The 24,065-nt window shown below is 50.4% G+C and overlaps 2 protein-coding genes and 1 long non-coding RNA gene across 8 annotated transcripts in view; all 3 read left to right on the forward strand.

Annotated features, from left to right (window-relative positions):
- hgs (hepatocyte growth factor-regulated tyrosine kinase substrate) overlaps window positions 1-5,820 on the forward strand; it is a 51,390-nt gene extending 45,570 nt beyond the window's left edge. For 3 of the 6 annotated variants that reach the window (XM_063030571.1, XM_063030574.1, XM_063030577.1), the window contains exons 21-22: window positions 1,350-1,445; window positions 3,666-5,819. In XM_063030571.1, the coding sequence (XP_062886641.1) occupies window positions 1,350-1,445; window positions 3,666-3,761 (192 nt within the window). In that variant the 3' untranslated portion in view covers window positions 3,762-5,819. Of the gene's footprint in view, window positions 1-1,349; window positions 1,446-1,551; window positions 1,617-2,919; window positions 2,957-3,665 lie in introns of all 6 variants that reach the window. The other 3 variants (XM_063030575.1, XM_063030576.1, XM_063030573.1) reach the window with 3 other exon arrangements.
- Window positions 5,821-7,273: 1,453 nt separating this feature from the next.
- Window positions 7,274-21,649, forward strand: mrpl12 (mitochondrial ribosomal protein L12). The gene is made up of 5 exons (XM_063030581.1): window positions 7,274-7,414; window positions 15,163-15,349; window positions 17,751-17,825; window positions 18,704-18,841; window positions 21,077-21,649. Exons 1-5 carry the CDS (start codon window positions 7,359-7,361, stop codon window positions 21,191-21,193), a joined length of 573 nt encoding a protein of 190 aa, XP_062886651.1. The 5' UTR covers window positions 7,274-7,358; the 3' UTR covers window positions 21,194-21,649.
- Window positions 11,872-14,385, forward strand: LOC134336548 (uncharacterized). The gene is made up of 3 exons (XR_010015826.1): window positions 11,872-12,356; window positions 13,437-13,951; window positions 14,062-14,385. It is a non-coding gene; the product is annotated as an uncharacterized LOC134336548 (long non-coding RNA).
- Window positions 21,650-24,065: the final 2,416 nt, after the last annotated feature.

A 24,065-nucleotide genomic window follows, 5' to 3' on the forward strand; every position in this document is an offset into this window, starting at 1 on the left:
CTTGCCTTCATATTCCATCTTTTCCTTCTTTATAACTTACTTTAGTTGCTGTCTGTTGGTTTTTAAAAGCTTCTCAATTCTCTAACTTCCCATTAATTTTGCCATATTATATGCCCTTTCTTTGGCTTTTATGTTGTCTTTGACTTCTCTTGTCAGTCACGGTTGCATCTTCCTGCCTTTAGGATATTTCTTCTTCGGGATGTATTTATCTTGCACCTTCCGAATTGCTGCCAGAAAATTTCGCCATTGCTGTTTTGCCATCATCCCTGCTAGTGTTCCCTTCTAATCAATTTTGGCCAGCTGCTCTCTCAGATTTCTGAAATTCTCTCTGCCCCACTGTAATATTGACATATCTGACTCTTGCTTCTCCTTCTCAAACTGCAAGGTGAATTCTATCATATTATGATCACTGTCTCTTAAGGTTCCTTTACCTTAAGCTCTCTAATCAATTCTGGTTCATTGTACAATACCAAATCCAGATTAGCTGACCCCATAGTGGGCTCAACCTCAAGCTTCTCTAAAAAGCCTTAGAACACTTCAGCACAGTACAGGCCCTTCAGCCCATGATGTTGTACCAACCTTTTAACCTACTACTTTTAAACGACCTTTTAAACTACACACCAGGAGAAATATTGTTAATAATGCTTTGCAAATGTTAATGCATCCCCTTCTGGAAGTATTTGCTGAAAAAAATACCTGAGGTTTGAGTAGCTCCAGATGTCAACTCAAGTTCTGTAAAGATCACTTTTTGTTTTGTCTGTTTTAAATGAGTTCTGGGCTTGTACTCACTGTAGCTTGGAAGAATAATAGGGGGACCTATCAAATATTGCAAGGTCTAGATGGAGTAGATGTGGAGGGGATATTTCCTATAGTGGGAGTGTCTAGGACCAGAGGGCACAGATAGAGTGGATGTGGAGGGGATATTTCCTATAGTGGGAGAGTCTTGAACCAGAGGGCACAGCCTCAGAATAAAAGTACATCCCTTCAGAACATAGATAAGAAGAGTTTTTTTTTAGCCAGAGGGTGGTGAATCTGGAATTCATTGCCACAGATGGCTGTGGAGGCAAATCATTGGGTATATTTAAAGCAGAGGTTGATGGGTTCCTGATTAGTAAGGTAAAAAGGTAGGTGAGGTCGGGTTGAGAGGGTAATAAATCAGACACGATGGAATGGAGGAGCCAGCTGGATGGGCTGAATGGCCTGCTGCCTTATGGTCTTACGAAAGTAACTCTGACACTTTATGTAGATGTTCTGGAAACCATTCCATCCTTTACCGCCCTAGCCTATGGTTACAGTGTGTGTGTGTGTAGGTATTTGGTTCTGTTCATTCCCTTGTTGCTTTCCTGCAGAATATGATGTCAGCTCTCCCACCTCAAGATGCTTCCATGAGCAACCTGCCGCCACAGCAATCTTACCTCCCAGCTCAGCAACCCATGTACCAGCAGGTAGGAAAGGTGTCTCTCTCTCTTACCCTCGGGGCAGCCTTGACCGGGGAAAATGGTTTCGGGGGAGAGATGCAAGAGCAATGGAGTTAGTTTATTCTTGTCACAGGTGCACGGTACTCCGAGGTCGTACACGGGATAAGCAGTGCCGGAATGAAGAATCTAGTGTTACAGGTACGCAGAGGGTCCACTGCAAGGGCCATTGAGCGACTGTAGGGGAGAGTGTAAGGAAGTGTATGCTCATGCATTTTGACAGAAGGAGTAAAGGGGTAGACTTGATAAGAGGCACAGATAGTGGTCAGCTGGCACTTTCTTCCCCTACGCCAAAATGCCTAATATGCAAGGACATAATTTTAAGGTGATTGGTGGAAAGTATAGGGGGATACTTACTATAAATGTCAGAAATAATATATATAGTATATGTCAGAGGTATACTATATATATTATGCACCTACCACGGAGAGTGGCGGGTGCATGGAACACACATCCAGGGGCAGTGGTAGAGGCAGATACATTAGGGACATTTAAGAGACTCTTAGATAGTCTAAATGACAGAAAAATGGAGGCACTGTGGGAGGGAAGGGTTAGATTGATCTTGGAGTAGGTTAAAAGGTGGGCACAAAATTATGGCCAAAGTGAGAATGATCACAGGAGTGAAAGGGTTAGCATTTGATGGCTCTGGGCCTGTTCTGGCTGGAGTTCAGATGAATGAAGGGGCATCTCACTGAAACCTACCAAATATTGAAAGGCCTAGACAGAGTGGACTAGGAGAGAATGTTTCCATTACTTGGGGGAATCTAGGACCAGAGGGCACAGCTTCAGAGTAGTAGGACATCTCTTTAGAACAGAGAAGAGGAGGAATTCTTCAGTCAAAGGGTGGAATTAATTAATTAATGGAATTAATTGCCACAGAAGGCTGTAGAGGCCAAGTCACTGGGTATAATTAAGGCCGAAGCTGATAGGTTCTTGATTAATAAGGCTGTCAAAGGTTATGGGGAGAAGGCAGGAGATTGGGGTTGAGGGAAATAATAGATCGGCACTGACAGAATGGCAGAGCAACTCAATGGGCCGAATGGCCTAACTCTATTTCAATGTCTAATGGTATTATGATTGTGAGGTCAAGAGTTCATTATTAACATTATAGCTATGGGATGAAGAATATTTTTATGCAGGGAGCAATAATGGTGAGGATGTTTAAAGGGAATCGGATAGTCACTGATGAGTACTGTGTTAGAAGGCATGGGATGTGGAGGTGATGGGACCCAACGGCTTCAGTGGGCCAAATAGTCTCCTACTGTGCCAACAGCTTTTGTGGTTGGCTGCCAGTGACGTGGTGTTCCACAGGAGTCGGTGTTGGGGCCGCTGGTTTTCACATTATGAGACTATAAGATACGTAAGCAGAATTAACACACACAAAATGCTGGACGAACTCTGATGAAGGGTCCCGGCCTGAAACGTTGACTGTACTTTTTTTCAGATATGATGCCTGGCCTGCTGAGTTCCTCCAGCATTCTGTGAGTGTTGCTCGGATTTCCAGCATCTACAGATTTACTCTTGTTTGTGTACGAGCAGGATTAGGCCATTCGGCCCATCCAGTCTGTTCCAGCATTTTATCCATTTTCACCCTTGGCCCCAATTTTCTGCCTTCTCCTCGTACTCCTTCATGCCCTGACTAATAAAGAATCTATCAACCTCTGCCATTAATATATCCGATGACTTGGCCTCCACAGCTGTCTGTGGCAATGAATTCCACAGATTCACCACCCTCTGGCTAAAGAAATTCCTCCTCATCTCTGTTCTAAATGGACATCCCTCTATTCTGAGGCTGTGCCCTCTGGTCTTAGACTCCTCCAACCATATGAAACATTCTCTCCACGTCCACTCTATTGCCGCCTTTGAACATTCGATTATATGTCAATGATGTGGATTTCGGAATTGATGGCTTTGTGGCCAAGTGTGTGGATGATATGAAGGTAGGTGGAGGGGCAGGTAGTGTTGTGGAAACAGGGAGGCTGCAGAAGAGCCTTACACGGATTGGGAGAGTGGGCAAAGAAGTGGCAGGTGGAATACATTACAGGGAATGTAGAGAGCCGCAGTTTGGCAGAAGGAATAAAGGGAAGCAAATTTGGAAATCGGAAGTGCAAAGGTTATTGTGGTCTTGTGGACCGTCCTGTTTGTTTGTACCACCACGTCCTAACACTGTCCTCTTTCCCCCCTCTACAGATGGGCCCCCCTGGAGCAGCCCAGCAGCAGCCACAGCCAGCACCGCAGGTTCAGCAGCAGCCCGGCTCTGAGGCGCAGCTCATCTCCTTCGACTGAATCTCTTGTCGGGGGTGGAGGGGGTTGGGGGAAGGGAGGTTCGTCTCATACCGCGGCCTCACGCTGCCCGTTCACTATGAGGGGAGCTAGAGGAGGAAGGCTGGGGTCTGCGTGTGACACCAGGTGTTGCTTTTACGTGCTGCCTCCCCTTAACTTCCTCAACCGTGCAGAAAACTTACCGAGGCTTGGGTGCTGCAGACCCATCCCAGACCGCACCGTGAGCCTTCTTGGTGTTTGACAGCTCAGAATTGAAACATTCACTGTGGCTTGCCAGTTATCGAGAGTCAGCCTCGGCTGGGAAGTTGAGAGTGCAGATTTGATCAGACCAGGCTTCCTCCTCCTCGAGAGAGAGATCCCCTCCTTTTCATCCTGCCTCTGCTACTGATGCCCATTGGTAACTGTCGACACCTCCGGTCATTTCACTCCACGTTGTGGGAACCCATCCTGTTCAAATCCTTCACACAAAAATGACGGAACAATACAATAAAAGTAGTGAATGGGCAGGCCTGAACCCCCTATTCCACCCCCCCCACACACACACACACACACACACACACACACACACACACACACACTTGTTTGCCCTTTCCTCTGACCACTTTAAGCTGCTTCATAAGACAAAGGAGCAGAATTAGGCCATTCAGCCCATTGAGTCTGCTCTGCAATTACCTTTGTTCACAGTGGGTGTTCAGTTCACATCTTCTTTCCCTCCATCCCCTCTGCCCTCATCCCTACCCTGTGAACGAGGCCTGCCAAGGTCGCTGCTCGTGCTGTTTCACAGTGATGCATTCAGGGCTGCTGCTGGTCCAAGCATGAGGGACGTAGCTGTTGTCTGCTTGTTGACGAGTAAAGGAGGGTAGTGTCTTATAGGATGAGGCGGCTGAACCTTGTACAATGCTGACAACTGGCACTAATGATCAACTCAAGGACAACGCTCAGCTGCAGCCAAGCACAACCTTTCATTCTATATGACACAATACCTCCCTCTAACAAGCTGCAACAGTCAGCCGAACACCAGCCGCTGTCCAGGCTGAACCACTGCGAATCTGCTGGGGCGACGCCAGTTCCCATTCGACTTCATGTGCAGCATCCTCCCATCTCTGAACTGCTGGCAGTGGTCCTTTAAGATTCCTGTGCGCCGGCTGTTCTCTGCAGTAAAATATTGGGCAATGACACCTCGAGATGGTGTTCGGTGTCTGACGCCTGAGTATACTCTGGAGCCAAAACGCAGTGATCTGGGAGCCTGTGATGAGTTTACTGCCTGTGTCTCAACTGTCCCTTCTGTACCCATCAAACAGGACGCCAAAAGCAAATGCTTTTATAATCCTGGTGGGGTTGTCAGCGAAAGACGGGCTGACCGTGACAATTGGCGTGAGTTAATTCAGAATGCCTTCTGGCCATCCTTACATTTATCTGTATTTGTATGTGTGTGTCTGTCTCTTCAGATCCAAACAGAACTAAAGAATCAATCACCTTGAAAAGCAACGCAATCCTTTGTCCTCAATAGCAGACGGACATTGTAATTGGCAACGTAGAATAATGCTGAACTGCCACATACTGTTCTCCCTGCTGGAGCCATAGGCACTTTACAGTGGAAACGAATGATCTCTGTGAACTGTCACTACATTCTAACTGGCTCTTGTATAATTAGGCTAAATTGATAACTTGAATCCGTGTAGCTAATTGTATATTGTGCTGTCACTCTCTGGTGTATATTCATGTTCTTTACAGCAAAGTCGCTAAAAATCTAATTTAAAGAACTCTTGGCTTCATTTTAAAAAATGGTTTGCATGTTTAAAACAGGAGGATTGTTCATTTACAGTATAATAGTGTGCAGGAGAACTTGAATTCTTGTGGTTTGAAGGGAAATAGATTTATCCTGCTTGTCATTAAGACATTTCACATGAATGTTCCTTTATACTATAAATGAAAGTCTCCTGTGCATTACTATTTTGCTTGGTATATTGCTGTTTGTTGAGCTCTTGTCTTTTTTTTCCCTGACTAATTTTAAAAACATATTTAATAAATTGTTTTCTTCACTTCCATGAAATTGTTATCTGCTTCAAAAACGTTTTCTGCAGAACCTCATAAACATAAGAGATTCTGCAGATGCTGGAAATACAGAGTAACAAACGCAAAATGCAGGAGGAACTCAGCAAGTCAAGCAGCATCTATGGAGGGGAATAAGCTGTCAGCATTTAAGGAGGAGATTCTTCAGCAGGACTGGAAAGAAAGGGCACAGAGGTCAGAATAAGTAGGTGGGGCGAGGCAAAGGAGTAAAAACTGCCTGTTAGCTTCCTCGTTCTTCCGCCCTGCACCTCTTCCACTTACCCCCAATTCTGAATGGGAACATCTGTCATAGTAAAATCAGAATCACTGGCATACATCATAAAGTTTGTTAACTTTGTGGCAGCAATGCATGATAATATAGGGGAAAAAACCTGCGTTATCAGAGTAAAGTTAAATAAGTCACGCAAAAATAAAGTGTGAGGTAGTGTTCATGGGTTCAATGTCCATTCAGAAATCGAATGGCAGAGGGGAGAAGCTGCTCCTGAGTCGTTGAGTTGCTGCAAGAAAGGCAGCAGTGATAAAGTGAAAGAAAACAGCAAATGCCATCTTTTCAGACCGTGGACAAAAACAGCTTCCAGCTTTGTACCAGGAACATGCTGGCATTGTACACGAGTGGTAGCCACAGAGTGCGGTTACAGCTGTCTCAGTATTGTAAACCTGTTGCAGTCTGGGACCATGCTGGTGTGTGTTGAGGCGTTGTGAAAGTTCCTCCTCCTATTCATCATACCACCCATCCACCTTTCAGAATCGTACAGCACAGAGATTGGCCCTATACACCCACCATGTTTATCATAACTGCAAACATAAATCACGTCAATATAAATCTTATTTGCCTACATTAGGCCCATATCCCTCTACACCCTATCTGTCCTAAGTACCATTCCGAATGTTTTTTAGATGCTGTACTTGGCTCGACCACTTCCCCCGCAGCTCGTAACGTATGCCCACCACACTTTATCGGGTGTCAGGGTCAGGGGCAGCAGGCAGGGGAATAGAGTTGATCGAATGCAGTGGGGCAGCCTCGACGGGGGTTAATGGTCTCATTTCCCACCTAAAGCAGTGTATTCTCTAGTTCTAGGCTTTCCTGCCCCAGGGTTAAATTCCAACTATCATAATTGTGTAAAGCTCTCGAAGGTTGCCCCTCAGCCTCCTAGACCGAGGGCCGATCCAATTTCTCCTCATTTCTGCTTCCCTCCGTTCCCAGGTAACCACATCCTTCCCGTAGTAACGGTGTCACAAACACAACGAGAAAATGCTGGGAATCCAAAGCAACACACACCAAAAGCTGGAGGAGCTCGGCAGGCTAAGGAGAGAGTAAATAGTAGATGTTTTAGGCCGAGACCCGAGCATGGTTGATTAACACCCAGTGTTTGATTGTTATTTTGCACATTGTCTTCACTTCCGCATCGGCCAGCTTCCGGGTTGTTGTCAATAAAGTTTTGTTGACGAGCGGCGGCGCGCTGCCTGCCGGGTAGGTGAGGCGCTGGAGGTCACCGGTGCACGTGCTGCCCGCCGCCCGCCGGGGAGATGTTCGCCGCCCTGGGGAGAGTGTCCGGCTCCGGGCCCGTCCGGGGAGCGCTCAGGTACCGGGGACTATGTCTGGGCCCGTCCGCCTTCTGCTTGGGTACCTAGGGGCTGTGTGTGTGTGAGTGGGCCCGCCCGGGAACTCTGTGCCCGGCCTGTCCGGAGCTGCTCAGTCACCGGGTTGAGGCTGAGGTACCGGGAGAATATCTGGCGGTGGGGGTGGGCCCCGGCTGCGGGGCGCTCCGGGACTGGGATAGAGGGTCAGCGGCAGGCCCAAGAGCCCGGGAAAGTGATCGAGATCCTTTACCCACAGCGGGGCCGGTCCGGGCGGCGCCCGACCCTCCAGTACCGCCTTCTTCAAATCCGTCTCCACTGGCTTCACGGGAACACGGTGGGGTGGAGGACGTGTGTCCCTCCTCCCGCCTCTCCCCACGTCCCCCCCTGTGTCTCCCTCCTCCCGCCTCTCCCCACGTCCCCCCTGTGTCTGCCAACTCCCGCCTCTCCCCACGTCCCCCCCTGTGTCTCCCTCCTCCCGCCTCTCCCCACGTCCCCCCCTGTGTCCCCACGTCCCCCTGTGTCTGCCAACTCCCGCCTCTCCCCACGTCCCCCCCTGTGTCTCCCTCCTCCCGCCTCTCCCCACGTCCCCCCCTGTGTCCCCACGTCCCCCTGTGTCTGCCAACTCCCGCCTCTCCCCACGTCCCCCCTGTGTGTCCCTCCTCCCGCCTCTCCCCACGTCCCCCCTGTGTCTGCCAACTCCCGCCTCTCCCCACGTCCCCCCTGTGTCTGCCAACTCCCGCCTCTCCCCACGTCCCCCCCTGTGTCTCCCTCCTCCCGCCTCTCCCCACGTCCCCCCCTGTGTCCCCACGTCCCCCTGTGTCTGCCAACTCCCGCCTCTCCCCACGTCCCCCCTGTGTGTCCCTCCTCCCGCCTCTCCCCACGTCCCCCCCTGTGTCTCCCTCCTCCCGCCTCTCCCCACGTCCCCCCTGTGTCTGCCAACTCCCGCCTCTCCCCACGTCCCCCCCTGTGTCTCCCTCCTCCCGCCTCTCCCCACGTCCCCCCCTGTGTCCCCACGTCCCCCTGTGTCTGCCAACTCCCGCCTCTCCCCACGTCCCCCCTGTGTCTCCCTCCTCCCGCCTCTCCCCACGTCCCCCCCTGTGTCTCCCTCCTCCCGCCTCTCCCCACGTCCCCCCTGTGTCTGCCAACTCCCGCCTCTCCCCACGTCCCCCCTGTGTCTCCCTCCTCCCGCCTCTCCCCACGTCCCCCCCTGTGTCTCCCTCCTCCCGCCTCTCCCCACGTCCCCCCTGTGTCCCCACGTCCCCCCTGTGTCTGCCAACTCCCGCCTCTCCCCACGTCCCCCCTGTGTCTCCCTCCTCCCGCCTCTCCCCACGTCCCCCCCTGTGTCTCCCTCCTCCCGCCTCTCCCCACGTCCCCCCTGTGTCCCCACGTCCCCCCTGTGTCTGCCAACTCCCGCCTCTCCCCACGTCCCCCCTGTGTCTCCCTCCTCCCGCCTCTCCCCACGTCCCCCCCTGTGTCTCCCTCCTCCCGCCTCTCCCCACGTCCCCCCTGTGTCTGCCAACTCCCGCCTCTCCCCACGTCCCCCCTGTGTCCCCACGTCCCCCCTGTGTCCCCACGTCCCCCCTGTGTCTGCCAACTCCCGCCTCTCCCCACGTCCCCCCTGTGTCTGCCAACTCCCGCCTCTCCCCACGTCCCCCCCTGTGTCTCCCTCCTCCCGCCTCTCCCCACGTCCCCCGTGTCTGCCAACTCCCGCCTCTCCCCACGTCCCCCGTGTCTCCCTCCTCCCGCCTCTCCCCACGTCCCCCCTGTGTCCCCACGTCCCCCCTGTGTCTGCCAACTCCCGCCTCTCCCCACGTCCCCCCTGTGTCTCCCTCCTCCCGCCTCTCCCCACGTCCCCCCTGTGTCCCCACGTCCCCCCTGTGTCTGCCAACTCCCGCCTCTCCCCACGTCCCCCCCTGTGTCTCCCTCCTCCCGCCTCTCCCCCGTCCCCCCTGTGTCTCCCTCCTCCCGCCTCTCCCCACGTCCCCCCCTGTGTCTCCCTCCTCCCGCTTCTCCCCATGTCCCCCCCTGTGTCTCCCTCCTCCCGCCTCTCCCCACGTCCCCCCCTGTGTCTCCCTCCTCCCGCCTCTCCCCACGTCCCCCCGTCTCCCTCCTCCCGCCTCTCCCCATGTCCCCCCTGTGTCTCCCTCCTCCCGCCTCTCCCCACATCCCCCCCTGTGTCTCCCTCCTCCCGCCTCTCCCCCGTCCCCCCTGTGTCTGCCAACTCCCGCCTCTCCCCACGTCCCCCCTGTGTCTCCCTCCTCCCGCCTCTCCCCACGTCCCCCCTGTGTCTGCCAACTCCCGCCTCTTCCCATGTCCCCCCCTGTGTCTCCCTCCTCCCGCCTCTCCCCCGTCCCCCCTGTCTCCCTCCTCCCGCCTCTCCCCACGTCCCCCCGTCCCCCCTGTGTCTGCCAACTCCCGCCTCTCCCCACGCCCCCCCCCGTGTCTCCCTCCTCCCGCCTCTCCCCACGTCCCCCCTGTGTCTCCCTCCTCCCGCCTCTCCGCACGTCCCCCCATCCCCCCTGTGTCTCCCTCCTCCCGCCTCTCCCCACGTCCCCCCGTCCCCCCTGTGTCTCCCTCCTCCCGCCTCTCCCCACGTCCCCCCGTCCCCCCTGTGTCTCCCTCCTCCCGCCTCTCCCCACGTCCCCCCCTGTGTCTCTCTCCTCCCGCCTCTCCCCCGTCCCCCCTGTGTCTCCCTCCTCCCGCCTCTCCCCCGTCCCCCCTGTGTCTCCCTCCTCCCGCCTCTCCCCCCGTCCCCCCTGTGTCTCCCTCCTCCCGCCTCTCCCCACGTCCCCCCCTGTGTCTCCCTCCTCCCGCCTCTCCCCCCGGCCCCCCTGTGTCTCCGTCCTCCCGCCTCTCCCCACGTCCCCCCCTGTGTCTCTCTCCTCCCGCCTCTCCCCGTCCCCCCTGTGTCTCCCTCCTCCCGCCTCTCCCCGTCCCCCCTGTGTCTCCCTCCTCCCGCCTCTCCCCCCGTCCCCCCTGTGTCTCCCTCCTCCCGCCTCTCCCCACGTCCCCCCCTGTGTCTCCCTCCTCCCGCCTCTCCCCACGTCCCCCCGGCCCCCCTGTGTCTCCCTCCTCCCGCCTCTCCCCACGTCCCCCCCTGTGTCTCCCTCCTCCCGCCTCTCCCCACGTCCCCCCATGTTTCCCTCCTCCCGCCTCTCCCCGTCCCCCCTGTGTCTCCCTCCTCCCGCCTCTCCCCACGTCCCCCCTTGTGTCTCCCTCCTCCCTCTCTCTCCCCACCCCTCCCAGGCTTTGCGTCCCTGAGTTTACTCTCCCATCACCAGAGGTTGCCTTTCGGAATACTGACCCTCTGCTGCTGTTACTGCCACTCACAGAGAGGTACAGCGCCGAAACGGGCCCTTTGGCCCATCCAGTCCATGCCGAAAGCATTTAAACTGCCTGCTCCCATCAACCTGGACCACAGCCCCCGATACCCCTCCCATCCATGTACCCATCCAAACTTCTAAACAGTGAAATCGAGCTCGCATGCACCACTTGCGCTGGCAGCTCAGTCCACACCCTCACCACCCTCTGAGTGAAGTTTCGCCTTTCACCCTTCACCCATGACTTCTGGTTGTAATCCTACCCAACCCTAGTGGAAAAGGCCTGTTTCATTTACCCTATCTATTACCCCTCATAATTTTGTATACCTCTATTAAATCTCTCAATCTTTTGCATTCCAAGGAATGAAGTCCTAACCTATTCAGTCCTTCCTTATAACTCAGGTCCTCCAGACCTGGCAATATCCTTGTAAATTTTCTCTGCACTCTTTCAATCTTATTTACATCTTTCCAGTAGATAGATGACCAAAACTGCACACGATACTCCAAATTAGGCCTCTCCATCACCTTGTACAATTTCAGTATCCCTTTTCCTGTCCTCAGTACATTGATTTATGAAGGCCAATGTGCCAAAAGCTTATCCACCTGTGATGCCACTTTCACCAAATTATGAGCCAGATCCCTTTGTTCTTCCACACTCCTCAGTACCCACTGTTCACCGTGCAAGACCTACCCTGGTTGGTCCTACAGAGGTGCGACACCTCGCCATCTTTCCACCTGATGCAAGCCATGATTGTCTTCCTCACTGTCCACTATGATGTTTTGGGAAGAATTTTTTTTAAAAAGCGGCGAGTGCTGGAAATCGGAAATAAAATAAGAAACTACTAGAAGTACTCAGGTCTAACAGCGTCTCAGGATCAGCTTTAATATGTGAAATTTGTTTTGCGGCAGCAGTACATAATACAAGAAAACAATATGTTGCAGTAAGTATATATAAAAACTAAATTAAATAGTATTAAAAAGAACAAAAAATAGGGAGGTAGTGTTCAGGGTTCATTGGCTATTCAGCAGTCTGGTGGCAGAGGGGAAGCTCTTGCTGAAACATTGACTGTGTCTTCAAGCTCCTGTACATCTTCCCTGATGATGATAGCAACAGGCCATGTCCTACGTGGTGGTGATCCTTGATGATGGATGCGGCCTGTTTGAAGGTGCCCTCGCTGCTGGGAGGCTGGTGCCAATGGCTGAGTTTGCAACTTCTTGCAGTTTTTTTCGATCCTTTGCAGTGGGCCTTCTGTACCAGACAGTGATGCCTCCACTTAGAATGCTCTCCACGGTACATCTGTTGAAATTTGCGAGTGTCTTTTGTGACATACAAAGTCCTCATGAAATAAAGCCACTGTCTTTGTATCCACATCAGTATGTTGTGTCCAGGATAGATCTTCAGAGATGTTGACACCTGGGAACTTGGAGCCGCTCACCCTTTCCACTGCTGATCTCTCGATGAGGGCTGGTGTGTCTTCCCTCGACTTCCCCTTCCCGAAGTCCACTATCAATTCCGTGGTCTTACTGATGTTGAGTGCAATGTTGTTGTGACACCACTCAACCAGCTGATGTAACGCACTCCTGTACGCCTCCTCGTCACCGTCTGAAATTCTGCCAGCAACAGGTTTGTAATTGGCAAATTCATAGTTGCTGTTTGAGCTGTGCCTAGCTACACAGTTGTGGGTGTTAAGAGAGTAGAGCAGTGAGGCGCGCCAGTGTTGATGGTCGGCGAGAAAGAGATGTTTCTGATCCACGCAGGCTATCGTCTCCTGGTGAGAAGTCAAGGATCCGTTTGCAGAGGGAGGTACAGAGGCCCAGGTTTTGGAGCTTGTTGATTGGAACTGAGGGTTTCATTGTGTTTAGTGCTGAGCTGTAGTCAGTGCACAGCAGCCTGACGTAGCAACCACTGTTGTTCGGAGGATCCAAGGCCAGGCGGAGAGCCAGTGAGGTTGCATCTACTGTGGGCCCATTGTGGTTCCAGGTCCAGTGGGGTTGCATCTACTGTGGGCCCATTGTGGTTCCAGGCGCTTGTTGGAGCTGATTCTGGCCATGACCAGTCTCTCAAAGCATTTCATCACGCAGATGTGAGTGTCACTGCGAGATGGTCGTTGAGGCAGCTCACCCTGCTCTTGGGCACTGGTATAATTGACACCCTTTTGAAGCAAATGGGAACTTCCAACTGCCACAGAGAGAGTTTGAAGATGTCCTTGAACAATCCTACTGGTTGGTGGCACAGGTTTCCGGTGCCCTACCAGCTGCACCATCAGCACCTGGCGCCTTGTGAGGCTTCACCCTCCTGAAAGATGTCCTGACGTCGACCTCTAAGCCAGAGTTTACAGGGTCACTAGATGGTGCGGGGATTCACACAGGTGTAGTTTCATTCTCCCTTTCAAAGTGAGCGTAAGAGGCAATGATCTCATCTGGGAATGAAGCATCACAACCAGTGACGATGTTAGATTTCCTTTGTTGGACTGCAAGCCCTGCTGGAGCTGATGTGCATCTGATTCCATCTCTATCCCCAATTGGAATTGTTTTCTCACTCATGGCCTGTAGATCTTATCTGGACTTCTTGCATAGTGTTAGACCTCCAGTCTGGGATGCCACATATCTATCCCTCGGCAGACGATGAATCTCCTGGTTCATCCATGGCTTTTGGTTTGGGTATGTATGGTATGTTCTCAAAGGCCAACATTTGTCCACACAGGTCTTAATGAAGTCGGTGACAACTGTGTCATATTCATTCAGATTGGAAGATGAATCCCTGACTATTGTCCAGTCCTCTGACTCAAAGCTGTCCTGTAAGCGCTCCTCCACTTTCCTCGACCAGACCTTCTTGGTCCTCACCACTAGTGCTGTAGTCTTCAGCCTCTGCCTGTATGCTGGGAGTAGAAATACAGCCGGGTGATCGGACTTTCCAAAGTGTGGCAGTGGGATGTCATGGTAAGCGTTCTTGATTGTGGCGTAGCAGTGCTCAAGTGTGTTGACTCCTTTGTTTCCACAGGTGGTAGTTATTGAAGTTGGCCTGGTTGAAATTCCCCACAGTGATAGAGAACGCATCCGATTCCACAGCTCCATCCCTGTGGATCCCGGTGTTCAGCTCCTCCAGTGCCTGCCTGACACTGACCTGAGATAGAATGAACACCGTTACCAGGATGGTGGCAGAAAACTCCCTCAGCCAATTAAACGGAAGATATTTGACTGTTAGATATCCCAGATTGGGTAAGCAGGACTGAGACAGAACGGGCACATCTGTGCACCACAATGAGTGGATCATGAAACATACTGTGCCTTCTCTACCTTTAAAAGACTGAGCTGTTCTGTCTTTGCAGAGAATGCTGAAGCCATCGGGCTGCAACACTGCATCTGAAGTAGGGGTGGCGAGCTATTTTTCCGTAAAGTGCACCGCAGTCTGTGATGTTGCTCTGGTCCTGCAACCTTGATCTGAGATCTTCAGTCGGACTGTACGTTTGCCATCTTTGAAAATATTTTGGGTTGAGGGCCCTTTGACGTTTCTCAGTCACAATGGCCACAGTAAGTCTACAGCGGATGTGATTTTACTGGCTGTCCGCTCAACCTTGGATCACTTAGACAATGGGAATACCTACGTCAGGCTGCTGTTTATTGACTGCAGATCAACATTCAACACAATTGTACCCTCAGTCCTAATTAAAATTCCAAAAGCTGGCCTCTGTACCACACTCTGAAACTGCTTCCTTGACTTCTTCGCTAGGAGACCACAATCAGTGTGGATAGGAAATAACATCTCCTCACTGACGATCAACATCAGGGATGCGTGCTTAGGCCACTGCTCCACTCGCTCTATGCCCACGACTCTGGATAGGAACAGCTCAAATGCCATCTATACGTTTCCCTATGCCTCAACTATTGTTGGCAGAATTTTGGATGGTGACAAGGAGACGTACAGGAGTGCAATAGATCAGCTAGTTGAGTGGTGTCACAGCAATGACCTTGCACTCAGTGTCAGTAAGACCAAGGAATTGATTGTGGACTTCAGGAAGGGGAATTCGAGGGAAGACACACCAGTCCTGATCAGGGGATCAGAAGTGGAAAGGGTTCCTCGGTGTCAACATCTCTGAGGATCTGTCTGTCTGTCCTGGGCTGAAAGAATCGCCCACATCATACGACATGCACATAACAGACAAGTGACTACTGTGTATTGTATTGTACTGCTGCAAAACAAAATTCACGACATATTCCGGTGATGCTAAACCTGATTCTGATATAGTGTCTGGAACCTGAAACTTTGTCTTTCCTTACATGCTACCTGACCTGAGTTTTTCCAACGTTGGCTGATTTTGTTTTCAGAATTGCTCTTCCTGTAGGAAACAGTGGCTGCAGAGACACCTTCGATCTCCCTGACCTCCGGTATTCCCAAGTCAACAAGCTGTTTCTGTCCCATCTTTTGACAGGCGAGAGCTGCAAACTTTCTGTGCCCGGCGAGCGCTGAGGACCAGTGGTTGCAAGCGGGATGATACCCTGGCAACGCCGCCCCTCGACAACGCTCCCAGGGAGTACTCACCAAAGATAAAACAACTGGTACATGAGATATCAGGTCTGACGCTTCTTGAGATCTCTGACCTCAACGATCTGCTAAAGGTATCTCCTGCCTGACGGGCACCCTATGAACCTACTTTGCTAATCGGTCATGTCCTCTGAATATGACACCAGTCAGGATCTAGCCCCATAGCGATGTAGCCTTCTCCCCATGTCCATGAGGCTGGAGAGAGTGATTATAGATATAGATTCATAGCGATGTAGCCTTCTCCCCATGGTTTCCTCCCACATTCCAAAGTAGGTGAATTGGTCAAATGGGTGTAACTGGGTGACGGAGCCTCGTACAGCACAGGAATGTGCTCTTCAGTCCACAGTGTTGTTCGAACTAATTAAGCTAACGACACCTAATCCCTTCTGCATCCACAGGGTCCATATCCGTTCAATCTCTGCATATTCATGTGCCTAGGAGTCTCCGAAATGTCTCTATCGTATCTGCCTCCACCGTCACCGCTGGCAGTGCATTCCAGTACCAACCACCCTTTTACAGTGTATGATCATGCACTTTGATAAACGGAATAAAGGCACAGACTATTTTCTAATCAGGAAACAAATTCATAAATTGGACTTGGGAGTCCTAGTGCAGGATTCCCATAAGGAAGGGTGAAGATTGAGTAGGCAATGTAAGCATTCATTTTGAGAGGACTAGAGTATTAAAGCGAGGAAGTAATGCTGAGGGTTTATGAGGCAACACACATCAAAGATGCTGGTGAATGCAGCAGGCCAGGCAGCATCTGTAGGAAGAGGTGCAGTCGACGTTTCAGGCCGAGACCCTTCGTCAGGACTAACAGGTTTATGAGGCAATGGTCAGGCTACATTTGCTGTATTGTGAGTAGTTTTGGGGCCCCTTGTTTAAGAAAGGATGCGCTGGCATTGGAGAGGGTCCAGAGGAAGTTCATGAGAACGATTGTGGGAATGAAGGGGTTGATGTATGAGGGGTGTTTGATGGCTCTAGGCCTGTACTTGTGGAGTTTAGAATGGGGGGGGGGTATCTCATTGTAACCTATCGAATATTTATTTTTAAATTAATGAGACACAGCATGGAATAGACTCTTTGAGCCGCACAACCCAGCAATCCTCAACTTGACCCTAGCCTAATCACAGGACAATTTACATTAACAAATTGACCTACCAACCTGTGGGAGGAAACCAGGGCACCCGGAGGAAACCCACACAGCCACAAGGAGAACGTACAAACTGCTTACAGGCAGCAGCAGGAATTAGACCTGGGTCGTCTGTACTGTAAAGCGTTGTATTATCCACTACTCCACCATGTGAAATGCCCTGATAGAGTGGGTGTTTCTAATAGTGGGAGAGACTAGGACCAGAAGTTACAGCCGCAGAATAAAAGGACGTCCCTTTAGATCAGAGAGGAGAGGAATTTCTTTAGCCAGAAGATGGTGAACCTGTGAATCCATTGCCACAGGCAACACTGGAGGCCATGTCATTGGATACATTCAAAGCCAAAGTTGATAGATTCTTGATTAGTAAGAGTGTCAAAGGTTACAGGGAAAAGGCTTGAGAATTGGGTTCAGAGGATAATAAATCAGCCGTGATGGGATAAATAGCCGAGTTCTACTTCTGTGTCTTACGGCCTTGGATCTGGAGATGGGCAGCTCTGCCCTCTCCCGTCCTGTTTCCAGTGCTGTGATGTATGACCATGCACTTTGGTAATCTAAATGTCCTTGAGAAGGTGATGAACTGGCTGCAGTCCCTGTGTGGATCTACCCCACAGTGCCATGAGGGAGGCATTTCCAGGATTCTGACCCAGTGAGGCATTGATGGAACAGTGATCTGTTTACAAGTCAGAAAGGTGTGTGGCTTGGACAGTGCTCTTCCCCTTGATCTTGCTGCCCTTGGCCTTCTGGCTGGTAGAGTTGATTCGTTTGAAAGGTCCAGTACACCCTGCAGCTGGTAAACATTACCGCCGCTGGGTGAGGGTGTGGGAGCTGGTACACATTACTATCGCTGGTGGGAGCTGGTACACGATACCGTCGCTGGGTGGGGGTGTGGGAGCTGGTACACATTACCGTCGCCGGGTGGGGGTGTGGGAGCTGGTACACATTACTGTTGCTGGGTGGGGGTGTGGGAGCTGGTACACATTACCGCCGCCGGGTGGGGGTGTGGGAGCTGGTACACATAACCGTTGCTGGGTGGGGTTGTGGGAGCTGGTACACATTACTGTTGCTGGGCGGGGGTGTGGGAGCTGGTACACATTACCGCTGCTGGGTGGAGGTGTGGGAGCTGGTACACGTTACCGTCGCTGGGCGGGGGTGTGGGAGCTGGTACACATTACCGCTGCTGGGTGGGGTGCTACGACTCATACGCTGCTGGGATTCTTGGGTGTTGTTGAAGCTGTACTCGTCCAGACTTGCTGAGGTTGAGAGCATTGGTGGTTTCTGTGGGAATTGTGGTATCAATTAAAAATCACCTTCTTCCCCTACAGAAAACACTGAAGATTCAGGATGTTGGGATGATGCCGATGCCCGGAATGGTAGCAGCTGCTGCACCTGCCTCTCAGGTAAATCCCCAGTGGCCAGTAAGTCGCTTGTTGCTGACTCTGATACAAGGCAGGCTGGAGTGTGGGGTCGGGCTGAGCTGCACTGGACAAAGGATTACTTCCACTGCCTGCTTTGAGCTGAATCTGCGCTCGATCCAACAGGCTGCCGCTGGCATTGCCCTTCAGTTCAAAAAGTTCAAAGTAAATTTTATTATTAAAATACATATATGTCACCATACAGAACCCTGGCATTCATTATTGTGCTCATACTCAGCGAACCTATAGAATAGTAACTACAACAGGATCAATGAAAGGTAAACCAGACTGCAGAAGGCAACAAACTGTGCAAATGTAAATATAAATAAGTAGCAATAAATAACGAGAGCATGAAGTAAAGAGTCCTTAAAGAGAGATCTTTGGTTGTGGGAAACAGTTCAAGCATGGGCAGGTGAGTGTAGTTATCCCTTTTAGTTCAGGAGCCTGATGGTTGAGGGGTAGAAGCTGTTCTTGAAGCTGGTGGTGCGAGTCCTGAGGCTCTTGTACCGTCTAGCTGATGGCAGCAGTGTGAAGAGAGCATGGCCTGGGTGGTGGGATATCTGATGATGGATGCTGCTTTCCTGTGACAGCGTTTCATGTAGATGTGCTCAATGGTGAGGGAGGGGCCCAAATCCACTACCTTTTGTATAAATTGGAAGTTCAACAATTATCTCTGGTCTGGGTAGAATTGTCTCAATTTATCGAGTAGATGTCATCCCTAAGCTAAAAGCAAGGTCTGGGCATTATAGCCTGTTGTTTAACTCCCTGTGTGGGAACACTCACCGGGATAATCCGGTGTTTGGGGGTTGCCCCATCTCTTCCTTCTCACTCTCACCGATCTCTCTGTTGCCCTGTTTCTTCAGGATATTGAGGATGAAGCCGTCCCAGCCAAGAAGGAGAAAACCCAATTCACAGTGAAGCTGGTGGAATTCAAGGCGGCCGACAAAGTGAAACTGATCAAGGAAGTGAAGAACTGTATTTCGGGGCTGAACCTTGTGCAGGTGAGACGGGCTGGAGGAGGGAGCAGTGGCAATTTCCATGGGGCAGGCTTCTCGGCATTCAGGACAGGACGCAATGGACAGCACTCTTATCTCCGGTTGAGTCCCGGGCAGGCAAGTTTGTACAGCCAGCGTAGGCTGCTACTGCAGTGGAGTACTGAGAGAGTGCTGCTCTGTCAGAAGTGTGCCCCCGAGCCCCCTCCTGCCCAGGGTGCCCCTGAGATCCCTCCTGCTCTTTCAGGCAGTCACTCAATCTCATGTCACTGGTTTGAAGAAAATGATCGTCATTTATAGATCATAGAACATTATAGCACATTACAGGCCCTAATGCCCACAGCGTTTTTCTGACCCTTTTAGCCTACTCCAAGATCAATCTAACTCTTCCCTCCCACATAGCTCTCCATTTTACTATCATCCATGTGCCTATGTAAGAATTTTGTAGGTGCCCCTAATATATGTGCCTCTACCACCGATCTGCCAGGGCATTCCATTCTCTGTGTAACAGTCTTAGTTTGACATCACCCCTGTACTTTCCTCCAATCACATTAAAATTATGCCCCCTTGTATTAGTCATTTTCATCATGGGAATATGTCTCTTGTCTGTCCACTCCATCTATGTCACTTGTCAAATCACCTCCCGTCCTCTTTCACTCCAAAGAGAAAAATCTGAATTTCCTCAACTTTTCCTCATAGGATATGCTCTCCAATCCAGGCAGCATCCTGGTAAATCTCCCCTGCCCTCTCTAAAGCTTCCATGTCTGTGGAACAGTGACTGTATTCCCAAAGTATTTAATTACATGGACAGCTCTGAGACATCCTGACCAAAAAAGTTGCATTTAAATAGTGGCCCTGTATGATGCATTGGTGTGGTTGGTGTCTGAACAGGTTAGCTGCATGCTGCCCAGTGTACTGGGCCCATTTGCAAGGCTAGTATCTGCGCTCTGTTCTGTATGCGCAGAGCAAGAATGACAGCCGGTAGTAGACTCAGTAGTTTTTACTGAGTCGCGTCAGCCACTCTCAATGCCAGAGTGTGGGAGCGACGAAATGGGCAAAAAAACTTGCAGATTACAAAGTCCATGCGAAAAGAGAGACCCTTCCACATGTAGGAGGCCCAGTCGATTCACTGCACGATCTTTCGGCTGCCACACACTTGCCACATATTCACAATCAATCCGATACATTTCAAATTGCCTCAATGGAATAATAATGACTTTATTTACAGAGCACTTTTCAAAATAGGATTTGTGCTGGCATTTAAAATTGTCAACTGGGTCAACAGCCTTTTCAGCATTGAGTTCCACAGTTCAGGAGTGTAGTTCAAAAAACTGACCTGCCAACTATCTTCTGAGGGAGATTGTTTAAATTTAAGAGACCAGAGAGCTCGAGCAGGATTATAAAATGAAAGCTACTCTGATGTATTCAGGTCCCAGACCATTGAGAGCTTTAACAACAATAAAATCAATTCTAAAGGATACACAAATCTAATGTGGAGTTTGTATGGGAGTGATACATTCCCTCTTGTTGGTTTTGCTTAAAAGTCTAGCAGTGGTGGTCTGAATCAGCTGAAGCCAGTGCTTTGGGTCTGTTTACAGGGTTGGTATCTGTACACACTGCCTGTGCGATACACATCTTCCTAGCCATGCTGGTTGAGTGGGCTGTTGTGCACGTTCAGGGTGAATACACTGATATTCCAGCGCTGAGTAGCACCAGCCTGTGTCTGTTCTACACCATAAGTGGGGAGTGGGAAGGTGCTGTACCGTGACTGTGTTTGCCGGCACTTCAGCACGCTGTGGAGCAGCACGGTAGCATAGCAGTTAGCACAGTGCTTTACAGCACCAGCTGTAAGATCAGGGTCCAATTCCTTCTGCCTGTAAGGAGATTGTATGTTCCGCCCAAAACCACATGGGTTTCCTCCGAGTGCTCCGGTTTCCTTCCAAAGTCCAAAGCTGCAAGCTGTGGGCATCCTTTGTTGGTGCCAGAGGCTCGGCGACACTTGCAGACTGCCCCTTGCACAATCCTCACTGATTAGACGCCAACAACACATTTCACTTTTATGTTTAGAAGTACATGTGACAAAGCTAACTGAAAATCTAAATCTCATCTACTTGCCCGCTGTACCTGAATGCACACATCAGACTGGGTAGCCCTGGCCTAGGGCTTGATTGGGAGTTTTGCCCATGGCTGGGGATCTGCCCGGGAGGTAAGCAGCAGATAATGTTGTGTCCTTCTGTTTCTCAGGCCAAGAAGCTGGTGGAGTCGCTGCCTCAGGAGATGAAGGCCAACGTCTCGAAGGACGAAGCAGAGAAGTTAAAAGCTGCCCTCGAGGCAGCAGGAGGAACTGTGCAGATAGAATAACTCCCTGACTCCTGCCGTGGCCTGGCCTAGAAGATACAGTAGAGTCCAATGAAAAGGCCTCTGGGCTGGGGGGCCGATTGGTGTCACAGCTGCTGGACTGCATCCTCAGACTTTTGAGTAGACAGTGGGGAGTGCAGTTCGACCAAGATGTTATTTGTATGAATGTCTACATATCATGATTTTGTAACACTTACAAAGTGGTAGAGGGTGCAGGTAGGAAAGATGCCAATACTGTAAATATCTGTCGTGTACAGAGCCCATCCTGGGCGCAGCCCTCCAGATCTGTGTTGTTTGTCACTTCCATTCATGTTAAATGAAAGGAAAAGGGGGACCGTTTACAATATTCTAAAGCCGCCTGCATTTGGTGAATCAGAATCGGTTTATTATCGCTGACGTATGTGGTGAAATCTGCTGTTTTGCAGCAGCAGTACATTAAAAGAAACAAATTATAAATTACAGTAAGAAACGTATAAAATGAATTTTAAAAGTCGTGTAAAACGGGAGCGAACGTAGTGAGGTAGTGTTCCTGGGCTGGTTCATCGTCCGTTCAGCAGAGGTGTGTGCCTTCAGGCTCGATGTCCCACCATTGAAGCTGTTTCTTTGGACTGCGGGCTGTCACTTCACTCTGCTGGTGATGTCTGCCTCACAGGGCTGAGAGCAGACTCGATGGCGGTTTATGCGATGGTGCAGTGCGGGATTCCACGGTATGGGGTAGGGATAAGGCACTGGACTGTGCAGTGGAAAACCTGGTGTACTATAAGATGTGGGAGCAGAATTAGGCCATTTGGCCTGTCAAGTCTGCCATTTTTATCATTGGTTTACTTTCCCCCTCAATCCCATTCTCCTGCCTTCTCCCCATAAATTTTGACACCCTTGCTAATAAAAAACCTATTAACCTCCACCTTAAATACACCCAATGACTTGGCCTCCACAATGACCTGTGGTAATGAATTCTCTGGCTAAAGAAATTCCTCCTTGTCTCTGTTTTAAAGGGACATTCTTGTACTCAGAGGCTGTACCATCTGGTCTTAGAACTCCCTACTATTTGAAACAACATCTCCATATCCACTCTGTCTAGTCCTTTCAACATTCAAAGGGTCTCATTGCCTCTGATCAATCATCACCTCCAAAGAAAACTGCGCAAAATTTACAACACACTGACTCTTTAACTCATCACACCTGTGTCAGCTGAAAAAGCACATGTCACCCATCAACCTTTACTATCCCTCTCAACCCCATTCTCCTGCCTTCTTCCCATTACCTTGGAAGCCCTGACTAATCACGAACCTATCAACCTCTGCTTTAAATATACCCAATGACTTGTCCACCACAGCCATCAGTGGCAGAGAGTTCCACAGATACACCACCTTCTGGCTGAAGAAATTCTTCCAGCCCCAAAACTGTGGTTGGTTCTTCTGCCAAGAATACAAATTAATCTTGTATCCCTTATCACTACAATATTTAAATAGACTGGAGTAACTAGTTTAAGCTTTGGCCTGAAACACTTCATCAGGGCCATTTCCAATCCTGATCGAAGATCTTGGCCCAAAACACCCATTGTTTACTCACTACCATAGATACTGCCTGATCTGCATTTTATGTGTGTTGTTCCAAGATTTCCAGTATCTGCAGAATCTCGTGCATTTAATATTTAAATAGATATACTGCATCTAATTAAAGTTTAACCAGGCACCACCCCAGATTTCCAAATGCTAACTGCACCCTATGCTATAAATATTTTCCTTGTCTTGTATTCGGCAAAGGCAAACTGGGTAAATCACAGGGATCTGAGAAGCGTTGGTGTACAGAGAGACCTTGGGGTGCAAGTCTATAGCTCTCACTGGCCAAGGGCAGTGAGCCAGACAGCTGCTACAGTATGCTTGTCTTCATCGCTGGGGCATTGCGTGTAAGGATTGGGAGATCATACTGCACCTGCTCAGAATGTTGGTTGTAGTGCATTTGGAGCATTGTGCACGGTTCTGGCTGCCACAGGAAGGGTGTCATAGCGTTAGAGAATGCAAAAGGGACTCGCAGGATGTTACCTGGAATGAAGAGCTTTATTTGATGAGGGGTTGCTGTAATCCTTGATGCCATGACTAATCAAGAACCTATCAACCTCTGCTTTAAATGTACCCAGTGACTTGTCCTCCACAGTTGTCTGAGGCAACGAATTGCACAGGTTTGCCTCACAGAATTCCTACTCGTTGGTTTAAAGTTATGTCCTTGTATTCTGAGGCTGCCCCCTGGTCTCAGACTCCCCCACTATAGGAAACTCCCCCTGCACACCCTCTCTGTTTAGGCCCTTCAATATTCGATAGGTTTCAATGAGATCCCCTCATTTTTTTAAACTCCAGGGGGTACAAGCCCGGAGCCATCACAGATATAGGCTGTGTTATTCTCAGTAGAATATTGAAGAGAGAAGAGTGGTTTTACAGACGTTCACAAATAATGAATGACATAGATAGGATAGTTAAAATCTTTTTCCCAGAGCAGGGAGTCTAGAAGGGGTACAAATTTATGATGAGGGGAGAAATTTAAAGGCGATTTAGAAGTAAGTTTTTCTGTTTAGGTTGGAACAGGCTTTTAAAAGTGGTACAGACAGGAAGGTTCTTCTCTAAATATCTTCCATCTTGTGGTGGTGGAGAGGCTTGTGAGATCCCGAGAGTAATGCTAATTGGAGTTTAGCTCCTGGTAGGGTCACCCGTGGCAGTAAGGTTAAGGGGGAGGGTCCATTCAGTGTGATCGGACCAAGACCCCAATGGTGGAGCTGGCGGAAGATGATGACACATCACAACGGCCGTGAGGGGTCTGCAGTCATCTTGCTCCCCCTGTCGCTGGGCCCTGACCCCCGATCGGTCAAGGGCCGTGTGGT

Source organism: Mobula hypostoma, chromosome 22 (genome assembly GCF_963921235.1).
Source record: "Mobula hypostoma chromosome 22, sMobHyp1.1, whole genome shotgun sequence".
In the NCBI taxonomy this organism is placed as follows: Eukaryota; Metazoa; Chordata; class Chondrichthyes; order Myliobatiformes; family Myliobatidae; genus Mobula; species Mobula hypostoma.